Source organism: Heterodontus francisci, chromosome 9, assembly GCF_036365525.1.
Source record: "Heterodontus francisci isolate sHetFra1 chromosome 9, sHetFra1.hap1, whole genome shotgun sequence".
Lineage (NCBI taxonomy): Eukaryota > Metazoa > Chordata > Chondrichthyes > Heterodontiformes > Heterodontidae > Heterodontus > Heterodontus francisci.
The window spans coordinates 12909583-12920517 of record NC_090379.1 but is presented as its reverse complement, the minus strand read 5'-3'; the positions used below and the strand labels follow the sequence as shown (position 1 = coordinate 12920517).

At 45.2% G+C, this 10935-nt stretch overlaps 1 protein-coding gene across 1 annotated transcript in view; it reads left to right on the top strand.

Moving 5' to 3' along the window:
• The first annotated feature begins 457 nt into the window (after positions 1-457).
• Positions 458-10935, top strand: part of LOC137373586 (26S proteasome regulatory subunit 4) — a 32511-nt gene continuing 22033 nt past the window's right edge. Inside the window, exons 1-5 of the mRNA XM_068038570.1 lie at positions 458-511; positions 3614-3667; positions 6733-6829; positions 7806-7930; positions 10686-10871. Of these exons, the coding sequence (XP_067894671.1) occupies positions 509-511; positions 3614-3667; positions 6733-6829; positions 7806-7930; positions 10686-10871 (465 nt within the window). The 5' untranslated portion in view covers positions 458-508. The remainder of the gene's footprint in view (positions 512-3613; positions 3668-6732; positions 6830-7805; positions 7931-10685; positions 10872-10935) is intronic.

Sequence of the window (10935 nt, the reverse complement as noted above, 5' to 3'; positions counted from 1 at the left end):
TTACAGTTTGCAGGGGGACTATTCCGGGTGTTGTTTCAGTTTGCTGGGGGATTATTCCGGGGGTGAAGCTGCAGTTTGCAGGGGGATTATTCCGGGGGTGAAGTTGCAGTTTGCAGGGGGATTATTCCGGGGGTGAAGTTGCAGTTTGCAGGGGGATTATTCCGGGTGTTGTTTCAGTTTGCTGGGGGATTATTCCGGGGGTGAAGCTGCAGTTTGCAGGGGGACTATTCCGGGTGTTGTTTCAGTTTGCTGGGGGATTATTCCGGGGGTGAAGTTACAGTTTACAGGGGGATTATTCCGGGGGTGAAGTTACAGTTTGCAGGGGGATTATTCCGGGGGTGAAGCTGCAGTTTGCAGGGGGATTATTCCGGGGGTGAAGCTGCAGTTTGCAGGGGGATTATTCCGGGAGATTTTGATTTTGGAAACGCGTTTCCGCTGCTCGGCTCCCGTCAGAGCGACACTTGGTGACGTCTTCACATAGCGACGGCAGCGGGAGGTTGAGGCGGTGATGGTGAGTGAGGGAGATCATGAGGGACGGCGAAAGAGGGAGAGAGCTGGCGGGACGGAGGGAGAGAGTTTGAGGGACAGAGGGAGCCTGCCGGGGATACCTGGGCCTGGTGTGTGCGGGGATCGGGGCGGCAGGGAGGCCGGAGCGGGATTCTGTCAACTCATCACCCCTCCCCCATCGCTGGAGCCGGGAGTGAGGGAAGAGGGAGAGGTGGAGGGAGGGAAGAGGGAGAGGTGGAGGGAGAGGAAGAGGGAGAGGTGGAGGGAAGGGAAGGGAAGGGGAGGGGAGGGGGTTTGTTGGTGATGAGGAGGGGGTCTCGCTGTGTTGTGGCTGCGACTCCGGGAGGCCTCCTGCACAGCAGGTCTGTCAACATCTGGAAAGGGGAAAGACAGGCTCATGTTTTGGGTGTTGATGAGATTCTGATAAATAGTTTCTCGTCGAGATGTGAAACCTCTTCAGATGCTAAATGATGTGCCGTGTACCTCTGTCTTTATATATGATACGTTTTACAGACCTTTGTGTGAATGGGAAAGATGTAAACATTGCTTGTTGGCTCTGGTTTGCAAAATATGCTCCCTTGGGTTCAGGGTGACAGACAGTCTGTCCCTCGATGCAGAGCTTGATACTTGCATGGGGGAAGCAGCTACTACCTTTGGCCGACTGCGAGATGTGCATGGGATGACACCCAGCTGACCCTTCGGACCAAGGTGATGGTTTATAAGTCCTGTCCTTGCTGTATGGCTGTTAAACATGGATGACTTACAGCTACCAGGAAGAGAAGCTCAATAATTTCCATCTTCGCTGTCTGCGATGCATTATGGGTCTATTCTGGCAGGACAAAATCACAAATGCGGCAGCCCTCTCAAAGGCAGAGCTCCCAGTTGTGTTGGCACTAATCAAACAGAGGCGGCTTTGATCGATTGGACACGTCTGCAGGATGGAAGATGGTTGCCTGCGTAAGGAACTTCTATGTGGTGAAGTAGCCAGGGCCAGATGACCAGTGGGGTGTCCAAAGCTCCGCTTCAAGGATGCTTGCAAGCGTGGCGTGAAGGCCCTAAATGTCGACTATCACACCTGGGAGTCACTAAATGGCGACACATCATGTGGACTGGTGTGCACTACCACAATGACCAGTTGCCACAACAGCTTGGCAACAGGCGCCAACATCAAAAACAGCAACTCACAGCGTCACTTGGCAGCTTCACATGCAGCACTTGTGGCAGAACCTGCCTCTAAAGAATTGGCCTTCACAGCCATTAGCAAAGCTGCACCAAGAGAAGACACCCCACCTAAATGAATTGTTTGCTGCGTGTCCATTATCTTTCATAGATGGAAGGATGCCGATCTGAGCAGAAGTTCTGCTCTGCAAAGATTGAGAGTGTTAAATTATGGTTTGTCTCTGCCTTCTTATTCCTATCTCTTCTGGAGTAAATTAGTGGAGTTTTAAATTGTGAAATCTCAAGATCTGATATCCTTTTCAAACTCTGTGGCACTTTGTTCGAATTACTGTCATTGGATGTGGTAACAAGGTAGAACAAGAGGCATTATTAATACAAGAAAGTGAGTAGTGTTAACTCAGCATACTGGTGCAAATAATATTCAATATCCTTCATCGTCTCATTGCTGTCACTGGCACAAGTGTAAAATCACCAACCACCAGCACCTCACTCTTAATGTTTGCCGTTCAAAACACCATCTAAAAGAAACAGCCTACATTTTGGTAGAAAAGGCCTTTAATTGAACAGCATGACGGTGTTGGATTTCACATGCATTTACATTTCTGAACACAAGGGAACCTTGTTTGGGGTAAAACTGGAGCTATGCAATAAACAAGTTTATGGTAACACCATTTTTAAATGTTTTATAATTCTGAATATTTAACCTAGGCACAGTTATTATCCTAGCAGTATGACAAACTATAGCAACAACTGCTTACATTTATATAGCACCTTTAATGTAACATATCCCAAGGTGAGATGCTAGAACAGGTAACCGAAAGCTTCGTCAAAGAGGTAGGAGCGTCTTAAAGAGCAGAGATGGCGGCAGGGTGAACCTTGCCGACTAATCAGAATTCATCCCACTAACGCGATCAGTAGTTGCACTTTGCTCCAAGTCAGTGCTGTGATCAGATGAATAATTCTTCCAGATGCAGACCAACCACAACTATTTTTCCTCTCTGTGACTCTAGCTGGGGGATATCGTGGCTGTTCTTTCGATGTGATGGGGGCACATTTTGTTTGGTGGAATGTGATTGGGAGAACACTGAATCCTGGGAGGAAGGTTCTACGTTATATGATTGAGGAATAAAAAGTGGAATATCGCCAATTAGAAAGGAGAAGTACAGCTCATAACCAGTGAGAAAAGGAAAACTGATCCATGGATCTGATTTGTTATGACGAAGACAACCAATATAAGGAATTCTGGGTCATATGCGCACACAAAAGGATGAAAATTGTTTGCTAGGTCCATCAACACTCCTATCCGCTAGATGGTACAACCTCCTGTATTGTCCTCTCTCAACCATGCGTTCTGTAAACTCCTGACCGAGGCAACTAAAAAAAATCAGAAAAAGCTCTGGGAAATTCTTCTAGGAACAAGCAAATCCCATTTGACAATATCTTTGAAGCTGATAAATGGATAATCTGGTTGTTGACTGTACCTGTCGCATGGCTTTGTCTATATCCTGAACACACGTTCTCCCATCATTGACAAGTGGCCTGCTCTTGCTCTTAACTCGTATGTACATATGTTCGTATGTTATTGCAACTTAAGACAAATGTCATAACTTTAAAAATTGTTACCAGTTTACAGTAAATTAGATGCATGAAAAAGGCTAATGCACCTCCTGTTGCATTGCTCAGTAAGGGAGTGCACTGTTTAATATAAATTGGGTATTACAAACAAAGTATTATGTAGCAAGAGTGACGTGTTATGTGCAAAATTTTTAATATATATTGTATATCTGCTGTAACTTGTTTCAAGAATTGATTAGGAATAGGAATAATCCATTCAGACCCTCAAACCTGTTCCATCACTCATTTAGATCATGTATCTCGACTCCAATAACCTGACTTGTTTTATGATCTGTGTTTTATTCCTTTTTAGGGTCAAAGCCAAAGTGGTGGTCATGGGGCTGGAGGCAGTAAGAAAGATGATAAGGTGAGTGTTTGAGCTTCTTATTGCCATTCAGAGTGGGCATTTTTTGTTTATTATTTGTTCACGGGATGTGAGTGTCGCTGGTAAAGCCAGCGTTTTTTGCCCGACCTAATTACTCTTGAGAAGGTGGTGGTGGCCTGCTTCCTTCAATCGCTGCAGTCAATGCAGTGTCGGTACACCCACAGTGCTGTTAGGGCGGCGAGGATTTTTACCCAGTGATCTTAAACTGTTATAAAATCCAGAATGATACAGTCCTTGGCTGTTAATGTTTTTAACGCACATTTAATAAAATCATGCTAGCTAGTGGTTAGAAGAAAGAAAACTGAAAGTGTGAGGTGTAAACCAGTTCATTAGCAATAAAAAGATTAGCAGTAAAGGAGGCCTTTTGGTCCATTGTGCCAGTGCTGGCTCTTTGAAAGAGCTGTCGAATTAGTCCCACTCCTCCTCTTTCCCCACAGCCCTGCAAAATTTTCCTTTTCAAGTATTCAGTTTTCTTTTGAAAGTTACTATTGAATCTGCTTTCACCGCCCTTTCAGGCAACACATTCCAGATCACAACAACTCACTGCACAAAAAATTGTTCCTCTTGTCCATTACTTTAAATCTATGTTACCTGGTTACTGACTCTCCTACAGTGGAAACTTTTATAACATTCTAATGCGCGATGATATTTTGGATGAAACTTGTTTGTCTTTTGTTATTGCGCTGTGTAAACTCTACAACCTCAACCAACTGAAGGCCAAAACCAAGCCAACAACAGCTTTTGCAATAGAACTACAGTGTGCTGTAGGTAGTGCTCACTCTGAGGAAGAACTAAAACAGATAGTTAACATATTCACAAAGCCTAGAAGGGCATAGGACTTGCGCTGAACACCAGGAAGTCCAAAGACCTCTACCAACCCACACCAAATGTATCAAATCCAATGCATTTAGTTGAGATTCATGGACAAAGTGTTGGAAAATGTCCCTCACTTCCCATTATCTTAGACGTTATCTATCCCAAAAAGCTGACATTGATGTAGAGGTACATCACTGAATCCAATGTGCTAGCTCAGCCTATGGTAAATATCATAATCGAGTTTTCGAGAATCGTGATATCAGACCTAACACTATCGGGCAGTGGTTCTCTCCATGCTTCTCTCCAGTGCTGAAGCTTGAACGACATATAGACGCATATCAAGGCCCTGGAACAACATCATCAACGCTGTCTTAGAAGGATCTTGCGAATCAAGTTGGATGACAAAAGAACAAACATGAGCATCCTCCAAGGCACAGACATGCCAAGTATAGAGACCATGATAATCTCACATCAGCTCAGATGGACGGGACATGTCGTCAGAGCACCCAACTCGACTGCTGAAACAGGTGCTGTATTCAGAGCTACACCAGGGAGTCCGTTCACATGGGGGCCAAAGGAAATGCTTCAAAGATAATCTCAAAAGTCTCCATGAAGGTCTGCTCTATTAACATCAACACACAGGAAACAAATGCCCAATCGTGACCAAAATGGCGATCCACCATCAAAACTGGCATTGAGACCTTCCAATCGACAAGAGCAGCCAACGAGAGAGAACATCAAGAGAGACAGAAAGAAAGGGCAGCTGCTCAAGACAACAATCCACCACCACCTCTACCGGCCGATAGCCGACATCCTCTCTGGGAGAACCTGCAAGGGTAAGAAAGGGGCTCATGAGCCATCTGCGAGCCCACAGCCAACACTGACATCTCACTTCCACCCAGCCATTCACAAAAAAGTGTCATCCTCGATACGTGGGAGCACTGATAACATACAATGTCTGATGCGCTGTAATGCTTCTGAACAAAGCGAATTTGTCTTTTAGTTGGTCCTCCTAATGTTGTGCTGAATGTGTACAGAGCAAATGAGATCATCCATGGAGCTTGAATCTCCTGACAGAACTACAACTGAACAAGCACAGCTGCGGTTTATGCCGTTTCCTTTTTTTTCTGTAAGCAAACAGGTTTGAGATGTCACAGTTTGTGAGGTCTGGATCCTCACTGCCTCCCTCACATTTATTTTCCTTAATGGCTCAGCAACTGGAGCGATTAGAATCAGCTACTATACTGGCTGTCAATATTACAGCAGTTAACATTGCATGTCCTCTTTTCCAGCTATTGCTGTTTTTGGACATAATTCAATTCTGAGTTAAAGCACTGGAACAAGTAAACAAAACCCAGTCAGACCAGGAGGTTTCCATTAAATATGCTGTCACGGTCTCATTGTGCAGCCAGTCACGTTTATTAGTCACCATTCTCAGAGACAGCTGGCTAACACCAAGATCTTAATTGAACAGCATTGAAAGTACAATACAGAAATTTATCTCTTTTGTATAAGAACATAAAAAATAGGAGCAGGAGTAGGCCATGTGACCCCCTCAAGATCATAGCTGAATTTCTACATCAGCTGCACTTTCCTGTCCAATCTCCATTTCCTTTATTTCTCTCAGTGTCCAAAAATCTTTCGATCTCAGCCTTGAATATACTCAATGTCTGAGCATCCACAGCTCTCTGGGAAAGAGAATTCTGAAGAAATTTCTCCTCATCTCAGTCCTAAATTATTGAACCCTTATTCTGAGACTGCAACCCCGAGTTTTATACTCTGCAGCCAGGGTAAGCAGTGTCTCTCCTACCCTGTAGAGCCCTCTCAGAATCTTACATATTTCAATGAGATCAACTCTCATTTCTCTAAGCTCCAGAGACTATAGACCCATTCTACTCAATCTCCATATGTACTTTGTGATATTTCTTTACTCTTCTGTTGTTTCCCCAGTTGTTTTATAATGTGGGAAGCACTTTTTCCATTATTCCTGGCAGTTTGTGATCCTTTTTTCCTTAGTTTGATTATGATTACACAGACGTTCCCTGTGTAGTGACTGAGGTACAGCAGTTTCTGTTACAGTCCTTACCTATTTGTGCAATGGCCACTTGGTATCTGATATCAGTTGGTCAAAATCTAAATACGGGGCAGTGATGTGAAATCAGAAATACATGTGTGGATAAACGTATACAGATTCAGGAGATTAAAAATAACTTTTTTGGGGGTTTTGATAGGATAAGAAGAAGAAATATGAGCCACCCGTCCCAACCAGAGTGGGAAAGAAAAAGAAGAAAACAAAAGGACCAGATGCTGCCAGCAAGCTGCCCTTAGGTAAGGTTCTGTACACCAGCCTGTTCACCGTCAGGCTTACTTGATGCATAGCAATGTTTTCAGAGTGTGGCATCAGGCAAGGCGTTTGCTCCCTCCACTGTTTTAGGTGAATCAACCACAAAGGAAGCGTCCCATTAATCCATGAGCCAAGAGGCAACTTGACTAACTGCACAGGGATGTCATCCAGTGATATTTGACCTCGAACTGGTTACATTTCACAAATGGCGTTCCTGTGAACCCAACAGTCTTGGAATCACAAAAGACTCGCAGGGTAATGAATCATCACGTCAGAATCTTTCTCTCAAACATCAAAATTGATATTTTGTCCCTTTTTTTTCCTTCCCAGGAGAGTAAAGTAAATACAACACAACTGATTGGATGAAGTTCTGCATAATATGTGGTGCCTTTATGGATGCAGGATTTCTTTTAATTTCACCCATTTATTCCTCCTGTCCTTCATGACTTTAAAAACTCGGTTCATATTCCATGTCTTTCTTTTCCATGCGTAGTGTTGAAGTATAAAATGCACTGCACGATCTGTTCATTTAAAAATATATCTGAATTTTGTTGCCATCACGTAATGACAGACTGAGTCAACTAAATTCAAACGGCAACTTTATATCATTACTTTCACACACAGCCTTGATATCAGTCTTCTGAATCGCAAGGTTGTTCTGTGGTTTTGAATTCACTCCGAGGCATGGTTTAATTCAGTTCCTTTTGAGTTCATTTTCTGATGTGGTTTAACCCAGTTACTTTCGACATTGTGTTTGCTGTTTGGAGTTTTTCCACTGGAGCTCTTAACTTCAGTCACCACCAGCGATTCTCAACTCTTGATATTGAAGAGACATGGTTCCAGATTACATTATGTAGAGTGATTAATTCCCCAATGGGGAAAGGCCTCAGTAAAACGCACAACTATGAAATGTAAATCTTGCCCCGAGAGTAATTCATCTCTTTCATTCAATTGTAACAGTGACTCCTCACACACAGTGCAGATTGAAGTTGCTGAAACTGGAGAGGATAAAAGATTATCTGTTAATGGAAGAAGAATTCATCAGAAATCAGGAACAAATGAAACCGCTTGAAGAAAAACAAGAGGTTTGTACTGCAAAGATGTAGTGAACAAAAATGAAACTAGCTTTTGCAGTGAGCAGAGGGCAGGGGCATTATAAATTTCAGGGTAATGAGCCCCGCCACTCCCCTCTCTCCACTACACCACCACTGAATCCTATATAGCCAGAGCCCAGTTAAGGTGTTCTGACCTAAACTGATTCAGGAATTGAGGGCGCAAAATCCAATTGGCTGTCGGAACATTTAATTATTCCTACACCTCCCGTGCGTGCTGTTTTTTTGTCGGCAAGAATTAACCTGGTTATTTAAAAATAAGAATGTGGTGCGAATGTTTGAACTTTGCCAATCAGAATTTCCATCTTTTCATCTGTAGAGCAGTGTTGGAATGTGATCTTGTAAAACAGATGATATGTCACATCGCTGTTCTACTGCACTCCTGGGTCAGGCCAGTTCCACACTGAAGCTGCCCTTATCCTTTGACAGCACTGTGCCATCATCCTCGTCCCAGAACAGCTCTCCCTACTGCACCAGTATCCTTACGACCTCTCTGTCAATTCAGGGAAAGTTCATGCTTTCCACTAAATATTTTACTGTTCATTTTGAACTATGTCAGTGACTTTTGGGGGCCGGATGTGCATTTTACAGGCTCCTAGCACCATTCATACTGGCTGTCTGAGCTCTGCAGTGCTAAACCTCAGTTCTCCCTGCTTGATAATACAGGGAGCTGATGAACTACACCAAGTAGTTCCACAGGATTGAGGTCTCATGTTGTCCAGAAGTTTTAATAAAGGCTGCGTTTGCTGACAATGCAACCACTAGGTGGCGCTGTACTGGCACATGCGCCAATGCAGCCTGTTCCACTATAACGTCACAGTCTGTGACTTTCAGGCAGCTGCTAGAACTAAAGATGGAACTGCTCAAATAATCACAGAAAGGCAAGGTAAACCCATTGCAGCACACAACGGCCGGAGAGAGGCGGTGGGGGGGACGAGAGAGAGCGGGCGGGGAGAGAGCGGCAGGACAGACTGGTTGTGGGCGGGGTTTGCGGGGAGCGAGCGGCCGGATAGACGGGGGCGGGGGGAGCCGGAGAGGGAGGGGGGACAGTGGGGAGCAAGCGGCCAGAGAGAGCGGGCTGTGGGGAGGAGGAGAGCGTTTTCAGAGTGGGCGGTGGGGGAAGTGAGAGAGAGGAGGAGAGTGTTTTCCTTTGCATGTGCCGGTTAGTCTTGCCCCAGTCTTCACCCAGAGAGTGGTGGGCCTGTGGAATTCGCTACCACAGAAAGCAGTTGAGGCCAAAACATTGTATGTTTTCAAAAAGGAATTAGATATAGCTCTTGGGTCTAAAGGGATCAAAGGGTATGGGGCGAATGCCAGAACAGGCTACTGAGTTGGATGATCAGCCATGATCATAATGAATGGCGGAGCAGGCTCGAAGGGCAGAATGGCCAACTCCTGCTCCTATTTTCTATGTTGCCACAGCAAGACGTAGCGTTCTCCGGCTGCTCCCCGCACCCGCCACCACCAAGGTCTTCGGCTGCTCTCTCCCCACTTCCCGCCCTCCTGCCCCCCCATGCTCTCCCCGCGTTACGTGATGAAGTCATCTGCGCATGCGCCAACCAGTCCTGGCAATGTGGAACGACGTGCAGAGAGCAGGAGCCCGTTTGCACATGTGCGCAGCCTGGCACAGTCCGATGATGTCAGCGGCTGCCTGCGTTGGCATGAATCACTTTGTTTAATAAAATCCTTTCTCTATTTTCACTGACTCCCCACCACCTTAAATCATGGATTTCTTTCTCGACCCACCACAAGTCTTTTCAAGGCCAACACAGGAACCTTCATCCTAACTGTTGCAGCAGTTCAGCAGCACTTTGCCTTATCAATGTCTGACAGTTTCCAATCAACCATTAAGACTTAGTTGAGTGTTGTAGGGACGCCGATGTGTGATGTACCTAGAGTGCCTGAGCAGTGCTGCTTGCAAAAGGTACTGTAGAGAAGTTTCCAAACCCTGCCAGTGCCCCACCCGACCTCCAGCCCCACACTGGAAATATCTCCTGATGCTGAAAAGGCAGCCAGTGCTGGGCAACCAGGACATGAAATTCCAGGCCTGGCACTCCTGGTGCACCAGAAGTGACCTGCACAGCACCAACACATCATTTAAGGGGAAGCTGGTTAAATGCTTGAGGGAGAAAGGATTAGAAGGATATGTTGACGATGTCAGATGAACTAGGGGTGGGAGGTGGCTCATATCAAGTATAAACATGATCTTGGGCCAGTTGAGCCAATGACCTATTTCAGTCTGTCTATTCTATGTAATTCACATGAGCTGATCTGGTGTGATCAAACAAGGCCAGCTCATTACTGTCCAGGCACGGAGCACCCAAACAGCACTATAGCAGTGGTACTGTTGCTGTTGACCCATCTAGCTCTTGTTCAATTTAATAATCAATTTTTAAATGTAGAAATAAAAAGCTGGTTTCAGTGAAAGTGGATGTAAAGCTGTAGGATTGCTGTACCCAACTGCGAACGAAACCTGCTGTCCTTACCTGGTCTGGCTTCTATGCAACTCCAGTCCCACACCAACGTGGTTCACTCTTAGCCTCCCTTTGAAATGCCCTAGTGAGCCATTCTGTTGTACCATACCACTCACAGTCATTTAAGACGACAACCCATCCCCACCAACTCGGTAACTAGGGGTGGGCAATAAATACCGGCTATGCCAGTGACGCTTTGCAACACGAGAATGGATAAAGAGAAAATAAATGTTGACTCTCTTTTTGACTAACAGGAAGAGAGGTCTAAAGTGGATGACCTGAGAGGAACACCAATGTCTGTGGGCACTTTGGAGGAAATCATAGACGACAACCACGCCATTGTGTCAACGTCTGTTGGCTCCGAGCATTACGTCAGCATTTTGTCATTCGTGGATAAAGATCTGCTTGAGCCTGGCTGTTCCGTCCTACTCAACCATAAGGTAAAGAGAGTTACTGCCGTCAAACTTGTCCCGAGCTCGGCCTTTCACTTTAAAGCTGGATGTT